Source organism: Oncorhynchus kisutch, linkage group LG15 (assembly GCF_002021735.2).
Source record: "Oncorhynchus kisutch isolate 150728-3 linkage group LG15, Okis_V2, whole genome shotgun sequence".
Lineage (NCBI taxonomy): Eukaryota > Metazoa > Chordata > Actinopteri > Salmoniformes > Salmonidae > Oncorhynchus > Oncorhynchus kisutch.
In genome coordinates this window covers 49081965-49094805 of record NC_034188.2, presented here as the reverse complement: position 1 = coordinate 49094805, position 12841 = coordinate 49081965, and the positions used below count along the sequence as shown (strand labels likewise).

Here is a 12841-nt window from a genome sequence, read left to right as displayed (position 1 = left end):
CAATCAATATCGTACCTCTACCATCTGCCTCCTGTGTTTGCATTCGGGTCTCGCCTTGTGCCCTTATACTCTCTCCTGCTCCCTCAGACCCCAACACAGCTCAGAACTGTTGAAGACTGCTCAGAAGCTCCTTTTATCCCCTTTCTCCTATCCTTTCTCGAAATCCTTTATGTTTTGTGTCTGGAGGGTGAAAGACCCTTATTTACTTATTCTTCCTCTTTGTCCTCCTCTGTAGCTATCGGATACGTCAAGCACAGATACGGTCCTGTATTTTACCACGGGGCAGAGAGACATTTTTGCATTTTTAAAGCAAGTTTTCTGCAGTTCTACACATTTTTCCATGAGGTGGAGAGAAAATGTTATAATACCTTTCATGCAATTCTACTTATTTTGCTATGGGGCAGAGATACATCTCTGTCGCTTTTAAATCAAGTTTTCTGCAGTTCTACACATAAAGAACATTTACCCATTTTATAACAAATTTCATGCAATCCAACACATTTTGCAATGACATTTAGAGAGAATGTTACTATTTTAAAATACATGCCCATGCTTTTTATTTTCCCATGGGGCAGAACAACATTTTTGCCGTTTTAAAGCTAATATTCTGCGATTCAACACATTTTGCCATGAGTTTTAGAGAAAATGTTGCAATATTATAATACGTACTACATTTTGTGCAATTTTACATATTTTGCTATGGGGCAGAGAGACATCCTTGTTGTTTTAAATCACGTTTTCTGTAGTTCTACACATTTTGCCATGGGGCAAAATGGACATTTACCAATTTTAATACAAATTTTATGCAATTCTTTGAAGAAATTCAATGTGGCAGAGAGACATTTTTGCAGTTTTAAAGCTAATTTCCTGCAATCCAACACATTTGCCATGAGGTTTAGAGAAAAATGTGCTATTTTATAATACAGTTCATGCAATTATATTTATTTTGCCATGTGGCAGAGAGACGTTTTAAAGCAAATTTTTGGCAGTTCTACACATTTTGCAATGGGGCAGAGAGAACATTTTGTAATTGTATCAGACATGTCATGCAATTCTCCAAAATGTTCCATGTGGTAGAGATACATTACTGCAGTTTTAAAGCAAATTTTCTGAAATTCTACAATTTTTTCCATGTGGCAGAGCTAAAGAAAATTGAGTTTTAAACCTAATTTGATGCAATTATACACATTTTGCCATGGAGCTGAGAGAAAATGTTGCAATTTTATAAAACATTTCATAGAATTTTACTTATTTTGCCATGGGGCAGGGATACATTTTCTGTTGTATTAAAGCAAGTTATCTGCAGTTCTACACATTTTGCCATGGGGCAGAGAGAACATTTACCAATTTTATAACACATTTCATGCAATTCTACTCATTTTGCCATTGGGAAGATGTTTTTACTTTGCAGTTTAAAGCAGGTTTTCAGCAGTTCTACACATGTTGCCATGGGGAAGAGGGTATTTTGCAGTTTTATGAGAAATTTCATACAATTCCATTAATTTTGCCACGTGGCAGATATTTTTTACAGTTTTAATGCTGATTTCCTGCAAATCTACACATTTTGCTATTATGCCAGATACAGTATCTGAGTGAGAGTGAATAACAAAATCAATGGGGGCCCCTGGAGATCAGGGACACTGGGCACTTGCCATGTGTGCCCAGTCAGTATTTGGCCATTATTACAACAAGTTTAGATAACTTTCTAGACTAACTTACCAATTTAAAATGTGTTAGCTGACATGGCTAGTTGAGTGACTGACAAAATAAGAGAAAAACTGCTGATGCACAAATTTCGAACTTACAACTGGTGTATTCTACTATTCTAACTCTCAACAACAGGTTGAGACTCAGACTGAGTTCCTAAAAGAATAGCTTACGTCGCTTATGCCTAGAAGCCGGCACAGAGGTTATAGTGTCCTCCACCTGTAGGTCTTCTCGGCTGGGGCCTCAACCTCTGAAAGCACTTTAGCTCAATCTACCAGCTGGTATGCTGTAGCCCTTAGTGTTAGAGTGCAGGTCTCCATTTAAAACACAGTAATTGTCCCAGGGGTCTCATCAGTTTGATTAGAAGTATCCACCCCATAACATTAAAGAGAGCTCGGCTATGATTAGAGAGGTATTAGGGATTTGTATCTGTGTTTGTATGTATTGTGTTTTTACTCAAGTTGTGTTGTTTTTCACATTGTCTGCATATATTTTTTTTACATTTCTTAAGGACTATTGGAACACTAGTCCTTTGAGAGCTGAAAGAGATCCTAATGAAATAAAATCCATCAAACCTTCAGCTTTTGCTTGGGCATCACCTACTGGACACAATACGGACTTACAGTCTGGCATGCAGCTCATGGCCACACTGTATGCCACTGTCAGTCTGTGGGGTTGTAGGTCTGGCAGTGGGAGAAGCTGACACAATTTTGAGTCATCTTTGCATTAGAATGCAAACTTCATGATGGGAGTCTTAGTGCGAACTTAATGTTGAGACTGCATAACTCATCAGGTGGAATAAAGAAATGAAAAGGGGAGAGGGGAATAGCAACAAGCCCACACACTATCATGGCAGCTCTGAATCTTCTACCCAGAAGCCCTTACAGGAGGAGCCAAATAGAATATAGGTATGCATGCATGTCAAAATAAAAGTCTTACATATTACACGCCTCACAGTATTGAATAGAACTGTTTTTATGCTGGTATACAGGTAAAAGTACAACTATTTTATGGTAGAGGCATTTTGCAACTTTGCATTTATTGTTACATTTATTAGGCTATAAATGTCATACTTCATTTTGAAACATGGAATAGAAACACGGTTTTAGGATGGAATGTTATTTGAAAAAAATATATTTGGAGGCAAAAGGTCCTAAAAACAATGCTAAGAACATCACACACACTATTGACATATGTACATAACGAGTCCAAGGCTTCAGCTGGCAGTTTCTGTGAAACCCCCTTCCCCATTACCTCTACTGGAAGTAGCAAATCAAACGAATTAGACGCATTATCATTACCCCAATTTTCAAGTAATAACATATCCAGATCCCAGTGTAAATTGACTGTGGCTACTTACACCCCCCTTGCCCCTTACCATGTGGCAACTGCCATACATTGACTGCCCCACAACATTATTGGTGGATACTGTCTGTTACATGAGTTCACCAGAATAGCCATGGGGGGTTAGCCTGGTCCCAGATCTGTATGTGTTGCAGCTCACTCCTCTGACTACCATTGTCACCACAGCAGAGAGGAGTTGGCTAAAGCGCAAAGTGATCGAGAGTCAGGCTACATGGAGGCCATTGGTCCAAGTTGATTCATACCTGAAACAATCTCAAAGCAGTGTTGTGCAGTATGGATGATGCTTCATGTTTTTAAACCTTGGTGGCGAAAAAGAACAACGTACCATTTTTCCAGGGGTATAGGGAAACCCTGATCAGTGCAGTTGATCCTGGCGCAGCAAATATCTTTACACCAAAACCCAGCCAAACAGACAAGATAATCGACACATTTCCATGGTTAGTTGTGGATGAATTCTACAGTAGTAGCAGTGATAGGTGAGTGAGGGTGGTCATTCAGACATTAATCCCGGTCGTCGGCCTCTGAGGTAGCCGGGGGCTCCTCTGTCTGTTGATTGGTGGGGATGCCCACAGGAGGGCGGAGTTTACGCCCTGAGCTCTGGACATGTGGAGGTGATCCAGGGGGTGGAGCTGAGGGCATGACAGGTGGCTGAGCAGAGGGCTTGAGTGGGGTGGCAGGGGGTGAGGGCACAGGGGTACGAGGGTATTTGCGAACGGGCCGGGTGGGTGCTTCGGGTGAGTGGGAGGATGGTGGGAGGGGGCTGGGGTAACCAGAAGGGGCGAGGTCTGAGGGGCTGATAGAGTTGGCTGAACAATCATCCTCACCTTCAAGACTCTCCTGGAATAACAACAATGAAGGAATAGAGTTAAGCAGATGAAAAATGAAGGGAAAACTAGCAACATTCTTGAAAATAAACTAGTCTTCGGTAATTGAAAAATCTGTGACTTACATCTTCATTGACAACATAAAGAGCCATAGGGCTCCTACGGCCATGGGTTCCATGGGCTATTGTTTTTGGCACCACGTCAACTGCAAATTAAAGAATGTGTGAACAACTGCACAAACTGAGAAATGTGTGTAGGCCACAGGTGGCCGGTGGCACCTTAATTGGGGAGGACCGGCTCATAGTAATGGCTGGAATAGAATACATGGAATGGTATCGGACACATCAAACACACGGTTACCATGTGTTTGAGACAATTCCATTTACTCCATTCCAGCCATTATTATGAGCCGGTCCTCCCCTCAGCAGCCTACTGTGGTGTAGGCCTACTCTGCAAAAAAAATGTGTATTGACTATAACTTTGCCATGAAATCCATCCATCTAAAAAGCTTTGCATTCAAATATCTGTAATAGGAAGAGTAAATAAACTACAAAATTAGCGTGGGGAACAAAGAACACCACACATTCAAAAAGCACTGTCAAAAGCTCACATCCCTCTCTCCCCTTACCCCCGTGACTGATGTCACTCCTCTCTACATAGACCGGAGATCTCTGCAACATGGCTGCCATGGCAGCCCGCCGCTTCTTCCTTAACCCCAATGAGAGACAAATGGTAGATTAGCATTTCATATGTGCACTCGCGTAGTGTTTACATTCTGTCTCCTCGAGAACATGTCAACCACAATTGTTTTGTAAAATACAGCACACAGTGTAATTCTAGCCTGGTCCCAGATCTGTTTGTGCTGTATAGCCACAACATTGACAACAACCATCGGAGTAGGCTATACAGCACAAATAGTTCTGGCACCAGGCTAATGGGATACCATTATCACTGCATTGTAAACAACAGAGATATAATCCCTCCCACACGATGCTATCAGTGTCAGAACCTTAGTGTAACATTGGACATGCGCCTGCAGGACTGCAGAGTAGCCGAGAGCTAGGCCAGGGGATTACGGTTCTAGCCGCCTGCTCCCTGCCTAGTGCCTAACTCTGGTCCTCGAAAACATATCAAAGCGAATAGGGAGATGGAGGCACAATGTGGAACTCTTACTTTTTAGAGGGCTTCCAGCAGGCGCACACTGTCACCAGGGTGATGAGGAGGAAAATGCCCCCGGTGGTAAGAATGATATACAGGGAACTCCGTCCTAGCAAAGGAATGAAGCCTATGATTAACAAAGTAGTCCTTTCTCAAACACCTCAAACAATTCACCACTGTACAAGCAAAGAGTCCACTCGGACTAGACAAAGATATCACCTCTCGGGCTCTGGAAATTAGCTACACTCTCCTCTTTCTCTACTATGGGCTTGTCTGAACACACTCCACTGTAGAACTTTTAGTGGAGGCCACAATAACATCTAATAAAAAGGAACCGTTTCAGAATGAGTGAACATGCTAGGTTCTCCTAGTGTGGAACTGGATCTGTTTGTCCTGTCTGGCCAACGTTTGGCGCAACAATGACCATAAGAGTTGGCAAGACAGCACAGACATACCTGGAACCAGACTAAGGTTTTCCATCACTAGCTGTGCCAGCCAAGTCTGTGTGTGAAAGCTAGGATAGAAAGGTGCAGCTTTGAGGCTTTGTACGGGGCTGTATGTAAAGAGAGAATGCAGGGCCCTTACGAGGCTAGCTGATCTCTCGACGCACTGTTGTAGCATCCCAAATGGCAACCTATTCCCTATATCGTGCACTACTTTTGACCAGAGCCCTATGGATCGTGGTCAAAATTAGTGCACTATAAAGGGAATAGAATGTCATTTGTTACACCGCCCTTGTCTCAGTTGGGGGAAAAAGAAGGAAGGATTAGTATGCTCCACTGGGGCAAGACCTCAGGTCCACCGGCTTCCTTTATCTACTGGCCCTCATAAGTAACTCAAGCTTTTCACTGGATTACTCTCTCTCTCTCTCGCTCTCGCTCTCTCTCTCACTGCTCTGTTTGTCTCTGTCTGTCTCTCTCTCCCTCTAACATTGTATCAATTCAGTTTCTTCATAATGAACTTGCATCTCAACCTTTCCCTGACAGGTACAGTACCAGTCAAATGTTTTCACACCTAGTCATTCAACGGTATTTCTTTATTTTTTACTATTTTCTGCATTTTATAATTAATGTCAAAACATCAAAACTATGAAATAACACGTATAGTATCATGCAGTAAACAAATCAAAAAGAGATTAAACAAATCAAAACATATTTTAGTTTCTTCAAAGTAGCCACCCTTTGCCTTGATGACAGCTTTGCACACCATTGGCATTCTCTCAACCAGCTTCATGAGTTAGTCACCTGGAATGCATTTCAATTAACAGGTGTGCCTTGTTAAAAGTTAATTTGCCAAATTTCTTTCCTTCTTAATGCGTTTGAGCCAATCAGTTGCGTTGTGACAAGGTAGAGTTGGTATATAGAAGATAGCCCTATTTTGCAGAAGACCAAGTCCATATTATGGCAAGAACAGCTCAAATAAGCAAAGTGAAACAACCGTCCATTATTACTTTAAGACATGAAGGGCAGTCAATATGGAACGTTTCAATAACTTTGAAAGCTTCTTCAAGCGCAGTCGCAATAGAGTTACCTCTGGTGCAGAGGATAAGTTCATTAGAGCCTCAGAAACCGGCAATTAACTGCACCTCAGATTGTAGCCCAAATACATGCTTCACGGAGTTCAAGTAGCAGTCACATCACAACATCAACTGTTCAGAGGAGACTGCGTGAATCAGGCCTTCATGATCAAATTGCTCTAAAGAAACCACTACTAAAGGACACCAATAATAAGAAAAGACTTGCTTGTGCCAAGAAACACGAGCAATGAACATTAGACCGGTGGAAATCTGTCCTTTGGTCTGATGAGTCCAAATGTTAGATTTATGGTTCCTACCGCCGTGTCTTTGTGAGACGCAGAGTAGGTGAACGGATGATCTCTGCATGTGTGGTTCCCACCATAAAGCATGGAGGAGGAGGAGGTGTTATGGTGCTTTGCTGGTGACATTGTGATTTATTTAGAATTCAAGGCACACTTAACCAGCATGGCTACCACAGCCTTCTGCAGCGATACGCCATCCCATCTGGTTTGGGCTTAGTGGGACTAACATTTGTTTTCAACATGACAATGACCCAATACACCTCTTTGACCAAGAAAGAGAGTGAGATGGAGTGCTGCATCAGATGACCTGGCCTCCACAATCACCTGACCTCAACCAAATTGAGATGTTTGGGACGAGTTGGACCACAGAGTGAAGGAAAAGCAGCCAACAAGTGCTCAGCATATGTGGGAACTCCTTCAAGACTGTTGGAAACGCATTCCAGGTGACTACCCCATGAAGCTGGTTGAGAGAATGCCAAGAGTGTGCAAAGCTGTCATCAATGCAAAGGGTGTCTACTTTGAAGAATCTCAAGTATAACATATATTTTGATTTGTTTGACTTTATTTGATGATTCCATATGTGTTATTTCATAGTGTTGATCTCTTCACTATTATTCTACAATGTAAAAAATAGTAAAAATAAAGAAAAACCCTTGAATGAGTAGGTGTGTCCAAACTTTTGACTGGTACTGTACATGTTGAAGCAATCAAGATAAATATCCTTACTGGGGAGAAAGTACTACGACTGTAGTTCTACTTACTGTAGACGGTGAGTTTGACAGACACACTCCTCATGCTACTGATTGGGTTATCCACCGTACAGCTGTAGATGTCATCGTCTGACATCAGCACCCGGGCGATGGTCAGATACTTCTGGTCATGTGACAGGAGCAGGCGCGAGTCGTTGGTCAGCACCTTTCCCCCTTTCAGCCAGCCATAGGTGGGCTTGGTGCCATCACCGTGGGAACAGTGTAAGGTGAAGAGTTCACTCAACTCCAGCACCGAGGAGGCTATCATTTGGACGTAGGGTCTGGACACAGGTACTGTGGGGACAATACACAACATGTCAAATAGATTCACTACATGTGACATAAAGCATATTCCACTGTTTAGATAGCATGCTTATCCCAGTAAAGGATTTGTGAAGAAATAACAAGCTATCTACTCTCTAAAGTAGGCCTTAGAAAGAACTTATAAAGGCTGCTATAAGATGTACTTTGTTTAATGTGTGACCTCACTTTTTAGCCTTGCATCATGTGATGTAAAATCACTAAGGTGAATAGTTGGTCAGTTGTTGGACTGTTCATTTTAATACGGTAGCCTGAGCCGTATTGTAAATACAATCTCAAATACAATGCAATTTAGCAGACGCTTTTATCCAATGCGACTAACAGTAATGCTTGCCTAAATCTTTTACATACATTATATGTATATCTGGTCCTGGGAATCGCTGCAAGCACCGTGCTTTACCAAATGAGCTGCAGAGGAAACTCTCCTACCATCTACGGTGAGGTTGATGTTGCGCTCTGCAGTGAAGGCATCGTCGGTTATGGAGATCTCCACTTCATAGGCCCCCTCGTCAGACAGCTGCAGGTTGTGGAGGAGCAAGGTGCCGTTCTCAAACACCATGATGCGGTCCCTGTACTCGGGCCGCAGGTTCCCGATGATGCTGGTGCCTAGTGACTGGACTACGGTGATGGGCTGCTGCTTGTCCCTCTTCAGCTGCCACTTGATGACTGGTTGGTCGGAGCTGGTGCTGGTGTAGCTGACGGAGAGGAAAGCCTCTCCACCCAACGTGCCTCGGACCAGATGAGCCTGACTGGTGATGTTGACGCCGGCCACTCTGACTGCATGGACACAGCCCAAGACACAACGTTCAGTGAACACTGTGGCAGACTATACAGTGCAGGATAAAGTGATCGCATGCATGCAGGACGATTTGATGGCTGTAAGTGGTTGATTACTGTCACCACATTCACGACAAGCAGAGTGATCTGGCCTAGTATAAGGTCCTAATAACGAGTATGGAACTTTCTGATGTTTTGGCTTTTGTATTTATATTCCTCTCACAGATATACAGTATAAAATAAAGTCAGATATGGGCCTATATTTTCCACCATTCCTTAAATTAGTCCAGGAGAAGAAGATCTAACTTTTATTCTTGAAAGCGGACTTTCGAAATCAAGACTCAAAATCCAATTCAATCTACAAGTGAAAACCATGTCCTCAAACCTCCTCATTATTACCGCAATCAATTATTCGGTGAAAGTTCAATAACAGGACAGACCCTCTCCAAACAAGCCCAACATATTACATCTGTTTTGATTTGTGTACCATTAATGGATCCCCCTTCAGCATACAGGAGGATGGCTTACAACAGAACCCGCATATCCTCCTTTCGTCTCGTTCTGCCCTGGAAACCACACACAGTAACGCCATTATGCTCACAGTGGAGCTTCCTATAAGTCACCACATCCTCGACCACATGTAGCCATAGGCTAAAGCCACTTACAGACGCTGTACTTAACGGACGGGCTGTTGCATGTTATGTTGGGGCAATAGAGAGAGAGAGAGAGAGAGAGCATCTGGCACCGACCTTCCTCGGCCACAGCTCTGCTCCCTGTAGCGTGTCTGCATGGCATCGCTCGATCGCTGTGGTAACAATTTTCAGCCTGAAGGGGGTTGCCAGGGAGAGGCAGACAAAGGCCAGGATTGTTGGACTGATTTCCTCCCTCCAGTGATATAAAAAACACTGGGAGAGACATGCTCTTTGTGATTGTAGAAGCAGGAGACACAAGGGTTCAGTGATTCTGCTAATAGTGGATGGCCACAATGACACAACACACAGCTACACAGCAGAAGCAGGCTGAGACAGGCTCCTAATGCAGAGAACCCACCACTGCCTCGCCTGGGCTCCAACTCCAAGTCCCCCAAAGCCTCTTCTCGTAATAACATAACTCTTAACCTATGCTTCACCCACTTACATCCCAACAACAGCTCAGCTCACCCAGGCTCTTTTCACTACAGCTGTATGGCTGAATAGACCTGTGCCTTCGAGCTAATCCACACAAGAGGGTACACCAGGACAAAACAACTCTCACTGCCTGGGCCAATTAAATATGTTGTACAGCACTTAGCCTACTTTAACATAATATGTAATGAATTGATCAAGCACATAAAGGAACAATGGTTACCACCAAATCATGCATTATCAAAAAAATATAATGTAAAAAATATAATGTGAATTTAAATAGGACAGCTGTGTAAATCTCAAATATATACTCGATCGCCTTATCGATCGAGTGATAAACATACTTGCCAATATAGTCACATATATATTCATTCAAACGATCTATTCATTCCTGATTCAGCCACTAGTTCTTCACCACATTGTGTTTCCCAAAAAGTAAATCATGACGTTTGAAAGTGTTCACTTACCTGCCTGGAAAAGTAGGAGGAGGCCGAAGAGTGAAAAGTGCGAAGGAATGGCTGTGTCTTCTTTCGAGGAAGTCGTCCTCCTCTCCTCCTTCATCTTGGGTACAGCGCTGAGTCCCTCTCCCACCCAATGAGCATGATTTGTCCACTCCAGGCACGTCCCTGAGAATGCACAAGACTGCAAGACTGGGCTCAGCTGCCTGCATACTCTGAACCCCAGCACTCAGGACCCCAGCATGAACAAAAGCACTGTGTGTGTGTGTGTGTCCTCAGCTTTGTTAGACAGAGACATAGACAGATAAGCACAATTTTATTATTATGCTGGGAGGCTTAAGAAGACAGCTACATTTAAATGGTGTTATTTTCCGTACTGCATTTGTATGGCTGTAAAAATGTGCTATTACCAACGATGAGATCATATCTTTCAAGCATATGCATATGGTTTCAATACATCTCAAAATATTGTGTGATTGAAAACAAGTGTATTCAGTAACAGTACCTTAATTGTCATTCCTACAGTGCTGCTTGGAATTGCTTAATAAACCAAAGGCTTTATAAAAGGACCCCACTCGGAGAAACAGAATAACTGCTCTTGAAAAAAAAATAGCTGCTATCCTCAACTACTGTCCCCACCCCCCTCCAGACTCTAAATAAGAGAGAAACCTTAAAAAACTGTTTTGCAATGAGAGCAAGCAATTATTTTTGGACAAATTCAGGTTAGTCCCTCCCTGTCACGGCCCGTTGGCTTCCGTTTAGTTATTAGTGCATACACCCCAGATGTAAGATGATGGGAAGAGAAGTGTGGGAAGTACTCAGAAAAACATTCCATGTGTTCCCAATGTGGCCACTAGGTGGTGCATTAAAATCTGGAAATCAATGAGCACAGAAGTAATACACGGGAGACATGAACAGTATGACACCGTGATTGATGTTGTTATAACATGTTTTGATATTTCTGATAATCTTATCATTGTGACAATACCTGCAATTCAGCTTCTTGTTGCAGCATGTACACTGCAGTTCAGACAAGTGAAAAGTACATCCTCTCTGACACTGTACACTGCAGTTCAGACAAGTGAAAAGTACATCCTCTCTGACACTGTACACTGCAGTTCAGACAAGTGAAAAGTACATCCTCTCTGACACTGTACACTGCAGTTCAGACAAGTGAAAAGTACATCCTCTCTGACACTGTACACTGCAGTTCAGACAAGTGAAAAGTACATCCTCTCTGACACTGTACACTGCAGTTCAGCCGGAATTTTGTTTTTTGAAATAGTAAAACGAAAATAATAATGAAAAGCTGGAATGTCTTGAGTATTCAACCACTTCATAATGACATGCCTAAATAAGTTCAGGAGCAAAGGTTTTATTAATAAGTCACATAATAAGTTGCATGGACTCACTGTGCACAATGTTTAACATCACTTTGAATGACTACCTCATCTCTGTACCCCAGACATAAAATTATCTGTAAGGTCCCTCAGTCGAGCAGTGAATTTCAAACACAGATTGAACCCAAAGACAAGGGATGTTTTCCAATGCCTCGCTGAGAAGGGTACCTATTGGTAGATGGGTAAAACACAAAAGCAGACATGGAATATCCATTGGGATGGCAGGTAGCCTAGTGGTTAGAGCGGTGGGCTAGTAACCAAAAGGTTGCTAGATTGAATCCCCGAGCTGACAAGGTAAAAATCTGTTGTTCTGTCCCTGAACAAAGCCGTCATTGTAAATAACAATTTGTTCTTAACTGATTTGCCAAGTTAAATTTAAAAAAATCTTTAAATATCCCTTTGAGCATGGTGAAGTTATTCATTACACTTTGGATGATGAATCAACACATCCAGTCATTACAAAGATACAGGTGTCCATCATATCTCATTTGCTGGAGAGGAAGGAACATGCTCAGGGATCTTGCCAATGGTGACTTTAAAACAGTTACAGAGTTTAATGGCTGTGATAGGAGAAAACTGTTGGATCAACAACATTGTAGTTACTCCACTATACTAACCTAATTGACAGAGTGAAAAGAAGGAAGCATGTACAGAATTTAAATATTCCAATACATGCATCCTGTTTGCAACAAGGCACTAAAGTAATACTGCAAAAAAATGTGGCAAAGCAAATTATTTTTTTGTCCTGAATGCAAAATGTTATGTTGGGGCAAATCCAATACAACACATTACTGAGTACCACTCTACATATTTTTAAAGCATGGTGGTGGCTGCGTCATGTTATGGGTATGCTTGTAATCATTAAGGACTGGGGAGTTTTTCAGGATAAAAAAGAAACGGACTGGAGCTAAGCGCAGGCAAAATCCTAGAGGAAAACCTGGTTCAGTTAGGTTTCCACCAGAAACTGGGAGATTCATTCACTTTTCAGCAGGACAATAACTTAAAACACAAGGACAAATCTACACAGTAGTTGCTTACCAAGAAAACAGTGAATGTTCCTGAGTGGCCGAGTTACAGTTTTGACTTAAATATGCTTGAAAATCTATGGCAAGACCTGAAAATGGTTGTATCAGTGATCAA

The 12841-nt window shown here is 42.3% G+C and overlaps 1 protein-coding gene across 1 annotated transcript; it reads right to left on the bottom strand.

The window, feature by feature from the left end:
- Positions 1–2713: 2713 nt before the first annotated feature.
- On the bottom strand, positions 2714–11093 carry hepacama (hepatic and glial cell adhesion molecule a). The gene is made up of 7 exons (XM_031790425.1): positions 10311–11093; positions 8372–8719; positions 7634–7915; positions 5070–5163; positions 4525–4604; positions 4022–4101; positions 2714–3909 (listed from the first exon to the last, which is right to left on the bottom strand). The coding sequence occupies exons 1-7, from the start codon at positions 10402–10404 to the stop codon at positions 3574–3576; spliced, it is 1314 nt and encodes a 437-aa protein (XP_031646285.1). The 5' UTR covers positions 10405–11093; the 3' UTR covers positions 2714–3573.
- Between the last annotated feature and the right edge of the window lie 1748 nt (positions 11094–12841).